The 18,593-nt window shown below is 37.3% G+C and overlaps 1 protein-coding gene across 8 annotated transcripts in view; it reads left to right on the forward strand.

Annotated features, from left to right (window-relative positions):
* Window positions 1-18,593, forward strand: part of bark (protein bark beetle) — a 227,548-nt gene that overhangs the window by 101,502 nt on the left and 107,453 nt on the right. For all 8 annotated transcript variants that reach the window (XM_070084174.1, XM_070084172.1, XM_070084173.1 and 5 more), the window contains exons 6-14: window positions 2,019-2,257; window positions 2,483-2,574; window positions 3,276-3,433; window positions 5,019-6,541; window positions 8,228-8,391; window positions 9,608-9,834; window positions 10,575-10,769; window positions 17,840-17,962; window positions 18,264-18,361. In XM_070084174.1, the coding sequence (XP_069940275.1) occupies window positions 2,019-2,257; window positions 2,483-2,574; window positions 3,276-3,433; window positions 5,019-6,541; window positions 8,228-8,391; window positions 9,608-9,834; window positions 10,575-10,769; window positions 17,840-17,962; window positions 18,264-18,361 (2,819 nt within the window). The remainder of the gene's footprint in view (window positions 1-2,018; window positions 2,258-2,482; window positions 2,575-3,275; window positions 3,434-5,018; window positions 6,542-8,227; window positions 8,392-9,607; window positions 9,835-10,574; window positions 10,770-17,839; window positions 17,963-18,263; window positions 18,362-18,593) is intronic.

The raw sequence follows: 18,593 nt of genomic DNA on the forward strand, positions 1-18,593 counted from the left end.
TGTATGTTTTTCTTGAGTTGACCCCCAAAACCCTCTCCAGGTATATTCCAAGTATTCTGTTTTTTCAAGACCCTTTAAGTCCATTAATATCTTGCATAAATATGGCTTTTTCATTGAAGAATCCTTTGTATCAAATGTACCTTATTACTAAGCAAATTTTAATAATAATAATACATTTTCAAAAAGTTATAAACCCTGTCTTTTAGATAGTTTTTATGGTATTTCTGGTTTGGGTCTCTTAGATACATATTGTTTCTGTGATTAGTTACAGTGAACAAAGTCTTTAGTTTGTTTATAGTATCAGTAATTGAGAGTAACAGTTATTTTATTCTTCCTTTATTAACGCTTTGGAAGTTGGTGCTGTAGTACTACGGTTTTGAAGTCGATGTCGATGCAGTAGAACTACATGGTGACTTTAGTGCACTCAGATAAGCTGTGATCTGTAAATTTTGGTCTAGACATGAGAGAATGGGTTTGTGCCATGAGTGTACACCATATAAAAGAAATTCTGTCCTATGTAGTGCATGATGGGGAAAAAAACAGTGACTCTCTGTTTGGTTTAAAATGATGACTTTGTGGTGCATTTTTGGATGGTTCTTATGGTTTTATTCTTGGTTTCTTGGTATCATTTGAAAGAATAGAAGATTTATTACAGAAATAGAAATGATTTTGATTGGTTTCAGTACCAGAAGTACTTTGAAATTGACTTCAAAGTAGCGGAAATATTAGATTTTTACCAATATAAGAATACACAAATCACGTCACTCATTCAGTACACTTCTAACTGGTCAGTTTAATGTGCATTCACGAATGCACTGACATTGTTTATACAATTATTACAATAAAACAGTAGTCTTCATAACAGTAAATCTTCTATTTTTTATGTGAATAAAAATTCAAAATGAAAAGGAAATGTAATATAGGAGAGGCCTGGGGACATTACTAATAAACAGAGGAAATAAATATTTTAGTCTCAGGAATGTCTAAATTGTTTATTCTGGACCCTATTTTTAAATTGACAATTTTATCTTTTTTTTTTGTGTGTGTGTGTGTGAAATTGCCCAAATTACCAATTTCCTGTGCTCACTTGATAGAATGGAAAGTGTACCAGTGAAATAGCTAAGAGTTTGGTCACCTGGAACAATGGAATTGGCCTAAAATAGGACTCAAAGTGGGCGAAATTGCCAGTGCGTCAATGTCACCAAGACCGCTAACTTTGTGAAAGCTTCAGTTCGTAAATTTTCCATCAAATTTCGTACATTTGGTGTCATTACCTTTGGAATAAGATTCTCTCTCATTTCTTAAGAAAAATATTATTTTGTTAATAAGAGCCTAGTATTTGTCAATGTTTTGCAGTTGTTTTTGTATGTTTAGAATATCATTTTATTTCATTAAATTTTAGTGGTAGATATATTTCAAACTTCTAATTAGCCAAAAGTTGTTTATCATTTTGTTGTGATTTTTCTTTTTATCAGGAAGCACTGTGTATCAACATTGTTGGGTTGTATTGAAAGATTTTTTTTTTTCCCTTTCATTGATGATTTCTCATTGATAAATTTTTTATTGATGCATCATTGCAGGTTCTCATTGTTAATTTTCTGCTTTTCAGTAATGGCACATGAATGAAGTGAAAACAAATACAAACTATTTTAGGTTATAATTTTCATTTGGTTTAGTTAACCTGTTGTCATTGATACTGTAGTCTTTAAGTATCAGGTTAAGTCTCCTCGGAATGCCTTGGCATGATAGTGGCTTTCTTTGTACCAATCAAATTATGAAATGTAAACACACATTGTGACCTTTGCAAAGAAATAAATGTTTGATTTTTTATTTTGATTTTGTATTGTTATGTCGAATGATATATGTGAGTTTTCTGGGTGAGAAGCTGAGAAGCTCAAACACTACCAAGCAAGTAACAGGAAAATATTAATTACTGCACTAGTGATTATAATCTTTTAGTATTATTAGCAAAAGTGGCTCTGTTATTGTATTATTTCTTGAGGCTAAACTTTTTTCAGGTTATGGTGTATATGTGAACACATCAACAGGCTCAGTGTTAATCAATGAGTCCTCATCAGTCAGAGAAAATACTGCTGATGGGGTTAAGTATAACTTCCACCACCGTCAACCTGATCGTTCAGCTTCAGATACTTTCCAAGACTTTTGCGCTGGAGCTTCCAACCCCAATCAAGCTTATCCAATTGTAACAGTTGCCACTCAGGATAAATATTCCTTCAATGACCTCTCGTGTGTTAGGGTAAGTTTACAGGACTAAATTACAGAGGGCTTCCTGCCTTCTTAATATTCATGATAGATTTTTTTAATCAAACTTACTACAGCAGGCTTCATAGCCTGGATATAAATTAGTTTGAAATTTAGTAAAATTCCAGTTAATGAAATAAAAAGAAAATAGCCTTTATTTTCAATAATTTTGGGCATACAATACACGTATTTAGATGCAACTATTTCATGTTTTCCACAGTCATTCTACATCAAAAAAACTAACTTCGTCTTCACAGTACACTTCTCTTATATGCAGGCAGAGATAAATGGAGCTGCTATGGTGGAAGTCAGGTAAGTTATATTCCCTAAAATGTATAAATTTCAGTTAGGTTAAATTCTCCAAGATACACAAGTACCAAATTGATATTTATCAATGTCTAAACAGGTAAATATGTTAGTTCCTAACTGCTTTAATTGTTTCTCTAATAATTCATTGCATAATCTGTCATCATAATGTCATGCATGGAAACTTGTGATGAAATTGCATTGTGCATGATTAGTTAGCTCTTTAATTAAAAATGATACACAAATACAACCTATACATAGGAGAGAAAAAAGCTCATGACAACATTTTGGTTGTCATGAGCTTTTCTTTCCTATGTATGGGTTATTTGTGTATTGATCCAGTCATGGTATTGTGCCTTTTTGTTCTTTAAAAATGATAAAATGACAAAAGGTACTCATCCCAACAAATACATAGACTGTAGTTGCTTAAGGGTAAAGTCATTTGCCTGAAGTATCTTACTGGCTAGTAGGAAATATTAAATAAATTACTATATGCCATAAATAAGTAAAGAAATATAAAAAAAAATGTTCATTAATGTTGTGCCAGAGAAATTTACCCAATAAAGTTTTATTTATCATTATTTTAACATATGATTTACTAAATTTAGTGTGAAATACTGTATATAAACTATTGCCTTAGATAATAGTGATTAAACTGTTCTAGTATACTTCTAAATGGTTATAGATTAAATGTAAGTTTTACACAGGGATCGTGACCAGTGGGGTGACTTACTGACCAAATTTGAGTTGCGAAACAACACCTTTCCATCATCTGTTGTCTCACGAGGGAACAGCATTTGGATCAAATTTACTGCCAAGTCCCATAAACTCTCCTTCATATTCATGGAAGTGGTGGCTAGTAAATGTAAGTTAGAATAATGATTTTTTTTCTTTTAGGGGCAAGGATGAAAACATTTAAATGAAAGAAAAATTATAAGATAGAGTCTCACATAATTCAGTGGGTACTTTTCTGAAAACGTTTTATGTGAAATCTGTATTACGTGGACTGAAGAATTTTTTTTTTTAAACACTCCAGCTGTCTCCCACCAAGATAGGGTGACTCCAGTAAAAAAGAACACTCTCCCTGTCACTCATTCAATCACTCTCTTGCCAGAAGGGCACTGACATCACAGTTCAAATGACCATCCAAACTGCAGCATCCCCACCCCTCCATCGTAATGCAGACACTATACTTCCCACCTCCAGGACTCAAGTCTGGCTAACTGGTTTTCCCTGAATCCCTTCATAAATGTTATCTTACTTATGCTCCAACAGCATGTCAAATCATAAAAACCCTTTGCCTCCACTCACTGCTGTCTAATATACTCACACAAACTTGTTGCATGTTTAAGACCCGAGCATTCAAACCCTTCTTTACTCCCTCCCTCCACCCCGGATTTATATACCCTCCTAGTTATCCTGTTTCTTTGTGCATTCTCTCTAAATGTCCAACTATCCTCAATAACTGCTCCTCAGCCCTCTGAATGATACCTTTGGTAACTCCAATATTTTACCATATGAGGTACATGTGGCAAAATATTTTGTTACTTTCTTGAGACTTCTAATAAAGCCTTACAGGGTTAAAAAAGAAATTATTCTGATTGGTGATACTTGTTGGTCTTAACATGCATGTAGAGCGTTGATGTAGCCCTGCTGGGCTGAAGTGGATGAGTGTAGTTCTTTGTACAAAGTAAGACATCATATTTATAGCCATGTACCACTATGAAGCATTTTAAAATTAGCACTTTCTTTGCTACATTCAGAGATTCATTCCTAGCACCTTTAGCACCACTAGTATTCCTCCTGGGTTCCATGGTCACAATAGAGATGAGATGAAATGCCAAAAATATCAACTAAGAAATGTAGTATACTGGAAACTTTATTTCTGAGTACATACAAGTATGCAATATGAGGATATTGTCATCATAAGAGCAATACAGCCTCTCCTCACTTAACGATGGAGTTCTGTTCCTGAGACCGCATCAATAAATGAATTCGTCACTAAGTGAGGAGCATACTATAATGGTAGTGAGTTTGTGTCAACCATCTTTGATATTGTTTTAATGTCACCTTTGCAGCATTTATAAAAAAATTTGTATATTTTTAAATGTGTATACAGTAGAGTACTGTATACTGTAATAAACAGAATAGAGGAAATAAGCTCTAATATACATTATTTAGGTATGCATGCTGGTCAGAGAGCCCATCGTAAGTATGAGGCATTGGTAAACGAGCACGTCGTTAAGTGAGGAGAGGCTGTAGTTAGAATTGTACAAGGACTAGGATAATTGACATTCTATTTTAAATCTTTAAAATTTTATACATAATTGAGCTGTGTATATTGTAGTTTGGCCTATTTAAATAATGTAATAATTTTTATTGTGGCATAATTTTTATCTCATGTTTGATTAATTATTCCTTAAACTAATGCAATTAATTTCTCTCCACAGATAAAATGTTTGATCTCAAACTTCAGAATTCCTTTGTAGGAAACAACAGTGGCCATGGAGTTGCAATTGAAAATATGCGCAGTCTGGTTCACATTCATCAGTCAGAGTTAATGTATAATTTTTTTGGATCAGGTCTTAATGTGAAAATGGGTGCCGGAGATGTTAACATTACTCGTTCCAGTGTCAGTAAAAATATTGGCGATGGTGTAAATATTACTTATGAAGGAGGTTTGCAAAATGTTACGTGGAGCAATGTTGCTGGCAACTCGCTTCGAGGAGTTGCTGTTTGGTTTAATGAGAGTGGACTTGATACTAAAATAAAGCAGGAGACAGGTGTGGCTTATTCGACATTCAGAGGGAACTTAGATGTTGGTTTGCGAATTGGGAATTTTTGTCGGAATGCTTTTGTAAACATTAGTAGTAACTCATTTACAGAAGGCCAGAGAGCAGCAGTAGAGATAGAATCATGCTGGCTCAGAAATAGTGGGAAGAGAACTGTGCAAATTGGCCAAAATTTGTTCGAGAGGAATCACCGCTTAGCTGTGAAGATATCTCCAGCTGTTAATATGAATCTAACTATTGAATACAATGAGTTTCAACAGAATCGCCGAGGAACACTAATGATATATAATGAAGACAATGTGCAGTTACCAAGTTTACCATTTGTGGGACATATAGTGAGAAATCACTTCCGCAACAACACTGGCTGGTTTGTTATTCGGCTTGCTCTATCCCTTCGAGGACTAGATCAGAATCTTCTTGTAGAAAAGAATACAATAAAAAACAACTTTGTCAAAGAGTTATATAGTAACATTCAGTCCAGAAGTCGTGCTGCAGGGGTGGTGTGTGTGGGCTCATCAAATATAGTGCTTTACAGAAATTTAATTGAAAATCCTGGTTCCAACTATGAAATTAGCTCACATTTGACTGATCAGAGCACACCCATCAATGCTACTTACAATTGGCTTGGTAGCAAATTTGAAAATAATATTTTTGAACGTATTTTGGATCGTCGTGATCTCTACAATTTAGCATTAGTGTTATTTCACCCCTTTCTTCTAAGTAATAACAATGTTGAAACTCCTGTGACCGAAGCAGGACAAGTAAGTGAACCTAATTTCTTTGACCCAGTTGAAGGTCACATAATTGGTGGAGAAGTGAATGGTGAAATTACACTTCATGATGGCATTTATACTGTAACAAGGGATATATTTGTCCATGAAACTGGAATCTTAACTATTGCTTTTGGCACCACGCTGGAATTTGCTGAGGGTATGGGAATGATGGTAGCAGGGCTATTGCGTACTGAAGGTTCTGGGAAACGTGATGTGCGTTTCACCCTCCAGGGAACGTCTGAGCGAGAGTTGATGTCAAGAGCAGCATTACCAGCAGATTTAATGGTGTTCAATAATACAGGTAATACCAATGTAACAGCTAGTATGCCGTCAAATAATACAGCAGAAGACTCGCCCATCCTGGTCAAGCTTGTCGGGGGCAGGAATGACCTTGAAGGAAGACTGATGGTAAGCACATCATATTGAAATTGTGTTTACGATTGGCACTCGTGCATTCTTTATGAAGGATTGACTCTATTTGCTTATATTTTACTAAGACTGTGTACACTGTTGTATTTACAGTACATAACATAATAGTGTGAAATTTATTAGTAAAAATCATCATTTGTGGTCACAGTAGAGCATTTGCTAACCTCCCCAGTTTACAGAAAAACACCTAGTTGAATGAATCTTACTAGACCAGCATGGTATAGTGGTTAGATGACTGGCATGCTAATTTAAGGATTGACTTTTCTTGGGTTTGAATCCTGTCCATTTTATGAGTTGTTTGCAATCATGGTACATATTGCAATTTCACCACATACTGTATCTGCAATTTTCACATACCCACTCAAAACCTTGTAGTAATAATATGCATCAGGCATTTTTGGCATACTTATCATAGCAATTTTTATACTATATTGCCAAAATGATATTAACCCTTTGACTGTCACAAACCCCTTTCTGAAATTGTCATTCTATGTCGAAAAATTTTTTGAAAAAAAAAAAATTATTATTTCTTATAAAATAACAGAGAATCTTTTCCCGATGGTAATGATACCAAAAGTAGGAAATTTGTTCAAAAACTTACAGAATTATGCTCCCGCGAAGTTAGCGATCTTGGTGATATATACGCATTGGCGATTTCACCGACTTCGAGCCCTATTTTCGGCCAATTCCATTGTTCCAGTCGACCAAACTCATAGTTATTTCTTTAGAACTCCATTTTTTCTATCAATTGAGTACAAGAAACCTCCCATCTACCCAATACAGTGGTCAGAAATTGGCAATTTGGCCAATTTCATGCAAATTGAAAAGGATGTTAATTTCAAAATAGGGTCCAGAATAAACAATGCAGACATTCCTGACACTAAAATAACATATCCTCTGTTCATTAGTCACGTCTCTTTGCCCCTCTTATATTACTCTTGCTCTCTATTTTGATTTATTATTCACACAAAAAAATAGAAGATTTACTGTTATGCAGACTACTGCATTATTATAAAAATAATAAATAGTATAAATAATATCAGTGCACCAGTGAAAGAATATTAGACTCCCTAGTTGACGTGTATTGGACGTGTGGTGTGATTTGCTTACTCTTGAACATCGGCAAAAATCAAACATTTCCGCTATTTTGAGCTCAATTTCAAGGTCGTTTTCATCGTGAAATTAATCAAAATCGCATCTATTTCTGTAATATGTTTTCCATTCTATCAAACGAGACCAAGAAAAGGAGAATACAACCGTAAATACTGTACAAAAATACACCAAAGTCAGCATTTTAATCCAAAAGCATGGTCGGAGCTTTTTTTTTTTCTCATTATGCACTGCATGCTGCAGGATTTTTTTTATATGGTGCACACTGACCACACAGACCCATTCTCTCACATGTGGGCCTACCAGCTTTCTCCAGCTTGATTTGAAGCCGCTAGAATTTACGCACATAAATACGTCCGAAACATTGGCTCGTAAGACGTATATATACGTCTGAAACAGTCAAAGGGTTAAGTCATAATTCATTTCATTTTATTTTAGTTTCTCAACTCCCCAAGAAGCTACATACCTATTTATTGACTATGTTTTTTTATATTACAGTACATTACCATTTTGAAGAGTTACATATCTTTTGGTGTTTTCTTATTGCTTAATTAGGTGTATGTAGATGGCGAGTGGGGGACTGTGTGCAGCCATGGATGGAGTCAAAATGCTGCTGCAGTTGCCTGTCAGCAGATGGGTTATGTTCTTAACCCTGAGGACTGGTTCCTTGAACCAAGCAATATACCACCAGATGGTCAGACTGCTAGGATTCTCCTCAGGTTTGTTCATTAATTTATGGATAAATAAGGGCATGACAGACTTGTTAGGAGAGTTATTAATTTATTTTGCAGTTTGGAGGGACATTTAAATTGTGATGTCTGTGCATTTCTTGAAGGAGTTATTGAGCAATGGTTGATTTTTTTTTTTTTTTGGGGGGGGGGGGAGTTATCTACCTTCAGGGAAAGTGGCAGATGTACAACATTAATTAATTCAGTTGTCATTATCAGTATTTTTTCACTGTTTTTTTGCAACAGAATGCCAAATAGCCATTTTTTTTTTCAACAAGTCGGCCATCTCCCACCGAGGCAGGGTGACCCAAAAAGAAAGAAAATCCCCCAAAAGAAAATACTTTCATCATCATTCAACACTTTCACCTCACTCACACATAATCACTGTTTTTGCAGAGGTGCCCAGAATACAACAGTTTAGAAGTACATGTACATGTATATACGTATAAAAATACACAATATATCTCTCCAAACTGCCAATATTCCAAGCCCCTCCTTTAGAGTGCAGGCATTGTACTTCCCATTTCCAGGACTCAAGTCCAGTTATATAAAATAACCGGATATAAAATAACCGGATATAAAATAACCGGATATAAAATAACCAGATATAAAATAACTGGATATAAAATAACCGGATTTAAAATAACCGTACAAAAATAAATGCATTTGATAAAAAAAGTTATACTGTAGTATATAGCTTAATGAAGGAGTGCTCAATCCACAACCCAATAGATGTAGGTTTGATACCCAGGCAGGGACAAGTCTCATTACACCTGTTGGCCTTTCTCATCTATCATTAAATAAGTACCTGTACATTGATGATGCTGGTCACATTCTGGTAACAAGGGAAGTTTATAGTATACCATATAAAGGGCTGGGTTTTGAAATTAGCTGAGGTAAGATAACAGTTTGTAAATTCACTTATGTTGACAAAAGAAAGACATAAAAATAAATATTACAACTTCTCACTTCTCAGGACTCCCACAAAACTCACAATGTCTTTCCTCCTCTAAAAATGTTGAGCAAACTACACTGATCTCATAATAGTGAATTTTTGTTACACAGTAAATTACTGGTAGAGATGGAGTTATCACGTAAGTAAATTCACTTGCATAGTATCCTTATAAAATAAGGAAAACCTTACATTACATAATTTGTCTTTGCAGAAAACTTATCTAATGTATATTTTGAATTCTTTACCAAACAGCAATGTGCAGTGTGATGAGTTTGACACTGACATAACAAAATGCAAGACTGAAGTGTTGTGGGAACTAGAAAACTCGTGTTCCCATGCAGAAGATGTTGGCATCCGCTGCTATCCAGGCACCTGGGCAGGCATACGTTTAGGGATGACTGCACATGAAAGTCATATCAAAGGTGTTGTCATTGAGAAGGCAGGCCTATTAGACTATACCACTAGGACCTTTAAACCAGGTAAATGTTCCAAAATGGCATAATCTTGATAATAACACATACATAAAACCATTAATTACTTTTTATTAACTCTTTTGTGATTACAGACAAAATGTGTTTCAATGTATATTTTCTTTATACAAATACAGTCTTTCCTCACTTAGGGACATACTTGTTTACCAATGCCTCAGACTTACAACAGGCTCACTGACAAGTTTTTTTTTTTTTTTTTTTTTTTTTAATTAACAAGTCGGCTGTTTCCCACCGAGGTGACCCAAAAAGAAAGAAAAATTCCCCAAAAAGAAAATACTTTCATCATCATTCAACACTTTCACCTCACTCACACACAGTCACTGTTTTGCAGAGGTGCTCAGAACACAACAGTTTAAAGGCATGTACGTATAAAGATACACAACATGTCCCTCCAAACTGCTAATATCCCGAAACCCTCCTTTAGAGTGCAGGCATTGTACTTCACTGACAAGTATTCATACATAAATGTGCAAAGGTGACATCAAAACAATATCAAAGATGGTTGACACAAACTCACTACCATTATAGTATGCTCCTCACTTAGCGACGAATTCGTTTAACAACGTGGTCTCAGGAATGGAACTCCATCGTTAAGTGAGGAGAGGCTGTATTCAGTTGTTTATAATGAATCATAATAATTCATGTCTTCTTTTGAAAATATCATAATTTTTTAATTTACTTTTTTCGGTTATATTTTGAATAACAAATGTCTCCTTTAAACACTTAAGCACTGCAGATCGACTTCCACCATCATGTCATACAGGATATTGAAGTACGGGACAACTCCCATGATGGTGTTGGTGTCATTTACAGTAATCAGTATGCTATTGCCAATCCAGATGCTCGTGTATTTAAAGGATGCAGCTTTACTAGGAATAAAAGACATGGAATAAGCTTAAAACAGATGGGAGTGAACATAACTGGTGAGTGTTAGTCATCATTTAGTATCTGTAGACCAAAAATTGTACAAAAATATCTCAATACATTGTAGAAATATTTTTAATTGTATCCTATTTAACTTTCTGCAACAATTTGTAGTGGTACAGGATCAGAGAGATGTGTTCTTTTGTGCATATATACTGTACTAAGAGTTGTGAGTTCATGTATATTTAAGAGTTTTGAGAGGAATTAAATCTAATGACCCTGAAGGATAGAATGATCAGGGGAGACATGATAACAGCATACAAAATACTCAGAGGAATTGATAGTGCAGACACAGACAGGCTGTTTGAGAGGCAAGAAGCTGGTACTTGGGGGCACAGCTGGAAGATAAGGACACATGAGTCACAGGGTGGTCGGAAAGTGGAATGACCTCAGTGAAGAAGTGGTGGAGGCAGATGCCATACACAATTTTAAGAATAAGTACAATAGGGCCCACAGGGCTAGGAGAGAGTGAATTTGGCAAGTGGAAGTTGAAAGGTGGGGCTAGGAGCTAAAATTAGACCCCTGCAACCACGTATAGATGAGTATAGTTGATGGGCTTTTAACTTATGAAACTGAATTTTAGTACAGATTGGGTAAAATATACATTCGATGTGGTCAAGCCATGGCTTGGTGCAACTCGTGTACTCATTTGCTTCCCTCCCCAAAAACAAAATATATTTAGGAGTAGAGTACAAGAACTATCAAATTGGTTTGATAGTTCTTGTACTCTTGTACTCTTCTGACTGGTTTCACTAACTGACGGGGCTCTATGCACCCTATCAAACACTCAAACAGTAACTACAACAAATAGTTACAATACAGATAGACAGATCTACTGTTAAGGTGCTTATTAGGAAAAAGATACACAGTGATCCACTAACTTGATTCTTCCAGTTTCACTGGATTCGGGTGGATTCAAATGCTTTAGTTGGAAATAAAGCCGGATTTGGGCGGATTCAAATGGTCTCATTGGAAATAAAGCCAAATTGGAAGAACTGTTACAAAAAATTAAATACATCAGGGAATTATAGACTAGCTAGCTAAGAGAGATGTCTAGTATTGTAAGATGACCACCACCATGAAGATCTGTGTAGTCTGCAGAAAGGGTAAGGGATGAAGACAGGCCTTTTTTGCTTGCCATCTGTGTGGTCAGTGGTCCCTTAGTATATGCAGGGATTTTAAACTAGTGACCACAGAGAGATGTTTTTGGGTTTGCCCAAACGAGATACACTTGTATGAGGAAATGACATCTGTATTAAAAGACAAGAACACCAATAAAACATCCTTCTTGAAAGACATGTCAGCATGGTATGACAGCTGGGAAAAAAAAGTTGGGTGGTATGGACAGGGCTGTCTTGGACAGTGCTCCTGAGGGTGCTAGTGCTGTCCTGGAGGACAGTGCTCCAGAGAGTCCTAGTGATGTCTTAGAAGATAGCACTCATGAGGGTACTAGTGTTGTCCTGGAGGATACTGAAGACAACTTTATTCAGTCCACAGAGGTTCAAAATAGAGATACTGCTAGAGATGGATCAAAATGGGATGATGCCTCAGGAAATGGTGTCGACACACTACCAGCAAAACCTGATGAAAGCACTGATGTCCATACAGGGGTAAAAGATATTGAGGAAACAGGAAAAATAAATGCACCAGCAGTGAATGCAGCTACAATAAATCCTAGTAAACAGGAGTACAATCTATGTAAATACAGTGGACCCCCGCTTTACGATCACCTCCCAATGCGACCAATTATGTAAATGTATTTATGTAAGTGCGTTTGTACGTGTATGTTTGGGGGTCTGAAATTGACTAATCTAATTCACAATATTCCTTATGGGAACAAATTCGTTCAGTACTGGCACCTGAACATACTTCTGGAATGAAATAATATCGTAAACCGGGTGTCCACTGTGCTATGCCTTGGGTATCTGCAGGCACGGTATCTGGTAAAACAGGTGGGACATGCACCTTTGACCATCCCAAAAAATGCCACACCCACATGACAACAGGAGAGTGCAACTTCCCTTATTGCAACTTATTTCACTCAGAAATGTGTTGCTCATCAATCTATGAAAGAAAATGCTACAATGCATACTGCCAAGCACATCATCTAAAGGGGACTAGAAAACACAGACCAGCCAGACTATGGGAAACAAAAGAGAGGAGCCACAACCTCTCCAGGGACAGAGGTTTTTTAGGGCCAGAAGGGAAAAATGGATTTGTCAGTTAAAAATAGGAGAGGAGAGTTATTAAATGGAGAGTTAGAGGTATTGGGAAGATGGAGGGAATATTTTGAGGAATTGTTAAATGTTGATGAAGATAGGGAAGCTGTGATTTCGTGTATAGGGCAAGGAGGAACAACATCTTGTAGGAGTGAGGAAGAGCCAGTTGTGAGTGTGGGGGAAGTTTGTGAGGCAGTAGGTAAAATGAAAGGGGGTAAGGCAGCCAGGATTGATGGGATAAAGATAGAAATGTTAAAAGCAGGTGGGGATATAGTTTTGGAGTGGTTGGTGCAATTATTTAATAAATGTATGGAAGAGGGTAAGGTACCTAGGGATTGGCAGAGAGCATGCATAGTTCCTTTGTATAAAGGCAAAGGGGATAAAAGAGAGTGCAAAAATTATAGGGGGATAAGTCTGTTGAGTTTTAGGTAGTAGGTTGGTAGACAGCAACCATCCAGGGGGGTACTACCATCCTGCCAAGTGAGTGTGAAACGAAAGCCTGTAATTGTTGTACATGATGGTAGGATTGCTGGTGTCTTTTGTCTGTCTCATAAATATGCAAGATTACAGGTACGTCTTGCTACTTCTACTTACACTTAGGTCACACTATACACACATGTACAAGCTTATATATACACACCCTTCTGGGTTTTCTGCCATTTTCTTTCTAGTTCTTGTTCTTGTTTATTTCCTCTTATCTCCATGGGGAAGTGGAACAGAATTCTTCCTCCGTAAGCCATGCGTGTTGTAAGAGGCAACTAAAATGCCAGGGGAAAGGGGCTAGTAACCCCTTCTCCTGTATATATTACTAAATGTAAAAGGAGTATATGGAATATGGAGTATATGGAATAGGTGGTAAGTTACTAAATGCTGTAAAGAGCTTTTATGAGGATAGTGAGGCTCAGGTTAGGTTGTGTAGAAGAGAGGGAGAATACTTCCCGGTAAAAGTAGGTCTTAGACAGGGATGTGTAATGTCACCATGGTTGTTTAATATATTTATAGATGGGGTTGTAAAAGAAGTAAATGCGAGGGTGTTCGGGAGAGAGGTGGGATTAAATTATGGGGAATCAAATTCAAAATGGGAATTGACACAGTTACTTTTTGCTGATGATACTGTGCTTATGGGAGATTCTAAAGAAAAATTACAAAGGTTAGTGGATGAGTTTGAGAATGTGTGTAAAGGTAAAAAGTTGAAAGTGAACATAGAAAAGAGTAAGGTGATGAGGGTATCAAATGATTTAGATAAAGAAAAATTGGATATCAAATTGGGGAGGAGGAGTATGGAAGAAGTGAATGTTTTCAGATACTTGGGAGTTGACGTGTCGGCGGATGGATTTATGAAGGATGAGGTTAATCATAGAATTGATGAGGGAAAAAAGGTGAGTGGTGCGTTGAGGTATATGTGGAGTCAAAAAACGTTATCTATGGAGGCAAAGAAGGGAATGTATGAAAGTATAGTAGTACCAACACTCTTATATGGATGTGAAGCTTGGGTGGTAAATGCAGCAGCGAGGAGACGGTTGGAGGCAGTGGAGATGTCCTGTTTAAGGGCAATGTGTGGTGTAAATATTATGCAGAAAATTCGGAGTGTGGAAATTAGGAGAAGGTGTGGAGTTAATAAAAGCATTAGTCAGAGGGCAGAAGAGGGGTTGTTGAGGTGGTTTGGTCATTTAGAGAGAATGGATCAAAGTAGAATGACATGGAAAGCATATAAATCTATAGGGGAAGGAAAGAGGGGTAGGGGTCGTCCTCGAAAGGGTTGGAAAGAGGGGGTAAAGGAGGTTTTGTGGGTGAGGGGCTTGGACTTCCAGCAAGCGTGCATGAGCGTGTTAGATAGGAGTGAATGGAGACGAATGATACTTGGGACCTGACGATATGTTGGAGTGTGAGCAGGGTAATATTTAGTGAAGGGATTCAGGGAAACCGGTTATTTTCATATAGTCGGACTTGAGTCCTGGAAATGGGAAGTACAATGCCTGCACTTTAAAGGAGGGGTTTGGGATATTGGCAGTTTGGAGGGATATGTTGTGTATCTCTATACGTATATGCTTCTAAACTGTTGTATTCTGAGCACCTCTGCAAAAGCAGTGATAATGTGTGAGTGTGGTGAAAGTGTTGAATGATGATGAAAGTATTTTCTTTTTGGGGATTTTCTTTCTTTTTTTTGGGTCACCCTGCCTCGGTGGGAGACGGCCGACTTGTTTAAAAAAAAAAAAAAAAAAAAAAAGGAGAAACTTTCATTTTTCCTTTTGGGCCACCCTGCCTCGGTGGGATACGGCCGGTGTGTTGAAAGAAAGAAAGAAGAAGTCTGTTGAGTATACCTGGCAAAGTGTATGGTAGAGTTATTATTGAAAGAATTAAGAGTAAGACGGAGAATAGGATAGCAGATGAACAAGGAGGCTTTAGGAAAGGTAGGGGGTGTGTGGACCAGGTGTTTACAGTGAAACATATTAGTGAACAGTATTTAGATAAGGCTAAAGAGGTCTTTGTGGCATTTATGGATTTGGAAAAGGCGTATGACAGGGTGGATAGGGGGGCAATGTGGCAGATGTTGCAGGTGTATGGTGTAGGAGGTAGGTTACTGAAAGCAGTGAAGAGTTTTTACGAGGATAGTGAGGCTCAAGTTAGAGTATGTAGGAAAGAGGGAAATTATTTCCCAGTAAAAGTAGGCCTTAGACAAGGATGTGTGATGTCACCGTGGTTGTTTAATATATTTATAGATGGGGTTGTAAGAGAAGTAAATGCGAGGGTCTTGGCAAGAGGCGTGGAGTTAAAAGATAAAGAATCACACATAAAGTGGGAGTTGTCACAATTGCTTTTTGCTGATGACACTGTGCTCTTGGGAGATTCTGAAGAGAAGTTGCAGAGATTGGTGGATGAATTTGGTAGGGTGTGCAAAAGAAGAAAATTGAAAGTGAATACAGGAAAGAGTAAGGTTATGAGGATAACAAAAAGATTAGGTGATGAAAGATTGGATATCAGATTTGAGGGAGAGAGTATGGAGGAGGTGAATGTATTCAGATATTTGGGAGTGGACGTGTCAGCGGATGGGTCTATGAAAGATGAGATGAATCATAGAATTGATGAGGGGAAAAGGGTGAGTGGTGCACTTAGGAGTCTGTGGAGACAAAGAACTTTGTCCTTGGAGGCAAAGAGGGGAATGTATGAGAGTATAGTTTTACCAAAGCTCGTATATGGGTGTGAAGCATGGGTGATGAATGTTGCAGCGAGGAGAAGGCTGGAGGCAGTGGGGATGTCATGTCTGAGAGCAATGTGTGGTGTGAATATAATGCAGAGAATTCGTAGTTTGGAAGTTAGGAGGAGGTGCGGGATTACCAAAACTGTTGTCCAGAGGGCTGAGGAAGGGTTGTTGAGGTGGTTCGGACATGTGGAGAGAATGGAGCGAAACAGAATAACTTCAAGAGTGTATCAGTCTGTAGTGGAAGGAAGGCGGGGTAGGGGTCGGCCTAGGAAAGGTTGGAGGGAGGGGGTAAAGGAGGTTTTGTGTGCGAGGGGCTTGGACTTCCAGCAGGCATGCGTGAGCGTGTTTGATAGGAGTGAATGGAGACAAATGGTTTTTAATACTTGACGTGCTGTTGGAGTGTGAGCAAAGTAACATTTATGAAGGGGTTCAGGGAAACAGGCATGCCGGACTTGAGTCCTGGAGATGGGAAGTACAGTGCCTACACTCTGAAGGAGGGGTGTTAATGTTGCAGTTCAAAAACTGTAGTGTAAAGCACCCTTCTGGCAAGACAGTGGAGTGAATGATGGTGAGAGTTTTTCTTTTTCAGGCCACCCTGCCTTGGTGGGAATCGGCCAGTGTGATAATAAAAAAATAAAAAGGGAAAAAAGACTGGCAAGAAATGACGATAATCCTACACCACCTGAAAACACTTCTGGAGCAGAGGCATGGACATTGGCCTCTACCCCAGAACAACAGATATTAGAGCCAGCAAATAAAACCCCCCTAAATTCCACCAATACGACATTGGTCTTTGCAAACGTACAGGGTCTAAAGCCGTCAAAAAACAACAAAATTCCTTACATCAAGGAACTGCTCATGGAGTCAAATGCAATGTTTGCAGCATTCACAGAGACCCACATAAAGGATCATTATGACAATGAAATATGGATCCCAGGTTATAACCTATTCCGAGTCGACAGACTAAACAGGCAACAAGGGGAGGGTTGGCCTGTATGTCACAGAGTCGCTCATTTGCGCAGAACTACCAAACACCTCAAGAATTAATCTAAGTCTGCCCGAAATGCCTAGCCATGCTAGGTGTTCTAGTGGCCCCCTCTGTAATTAGTATTTTACTACATGTAAACCACACAATAACCAAATTCTGTAAACTCAGCATTGTAATCCTTTTAGAGAATAAACTTTGAATTTGAATGTAGTTGAAGTTTTGGCGGTAAAGATCGAAAACCAGACCATTTGTTGAGTGTATGAGAAAATTTAATATAGCTGACAGGACATTTAATCAAAACAATTATTTGCTAAATAATTATAACACCCAGTGTGACCTACCACTAAAATTTTTAATGTTCTTCACTCTAATAATTAAAACAACCAGCATGACGTACCACTAAAATTTTAAACGTTCTTAACTCCCTGATGATAAGCAGTCATAACTGCTAGCAAGCTCCCACATCCTACTGCAGATACACTAATGTAACTAGAGTTAATTGATTACTTTCCTTCAAATATGGCACAACACAGTGCTTAACGTTTTCATCTTATATCTCACCCTTTACAAGCTTAAAAATTATGAGACATTTTGGGAAAATATCTTGCACTCCTGCTATCAAATGATTGTTATTAACATGTATATCTTAAACTCTGCCAGAGTCTGACCTGCGAGCAAATGATGGGTCTGGGTTACATTTTAACCCTTTTATATCACGTGCTGAACAGAGAGAGCTAGCAGGATGGCTTAAGTTGTTACAGGACAAATATATTAAAATTCCAGGTGAGTATGTTTTAATTTGAAAAGTTGTTCACTCTACCTTGGTTGGAGATGGCCAATGTGTTGAAAAAACTGCACAATTTAAATTCATGTATATCTGTACATATACAGTACCCTGCAGTGCTTGTGCTGCTGTTAGTAGCATTTTGTATTGTGGGTTTCAAGTTCAGACTTTGCTTTACCCCTTGATTCTTCAAGTGTAGCATTCATGCTATTTTGAATTTATTTAGTATGATTTACTCTATCTAGTATCCTAGAAGTTTTATTTAATTTTTACTAACTGCTTTTAATACAATTATTTCAGAGTCTCCAAAAGATATTCAGCTTGCAATAAATGTACCACAGTATTTCATCACACAGACACTACGAGGCACTCAAACAAAAATTACCATCCATGTTTCGGTAAGAACTTGGCACTGCACTTAGAGGCAATGGCTAGTGTTTAACAAGTTGTAAGTGATGATTTTATATAAGAGCAAAACATGTTATGAAGAATAAAATTTTTCAGCCATGTACTTTTTTAATTATATTTACCACGGTGTGTTCTACAAAATATATACAGTACGTATACTGTATTTCTAACTTCACTGGATTTTAAGATTTATTTATATATTTCTGTGTATAAAACTGTGTC

The sequence above is a fragment of the Cherax quadricarinatus genome, chromosome 11 (assembly GCF_038502225.1).
Source record: "Cherax quadricarinatus isolate ZL_2023a chromosome 11, ASM3850222v1, whole genome shotgun sequence".
NCBI classification, from domain to species: Eukaryota; Metazoa; Arthropoda; class Malacostraca; order Decapoda; family Parastacidae; genus Cherax; species Cherax quadricarinatus.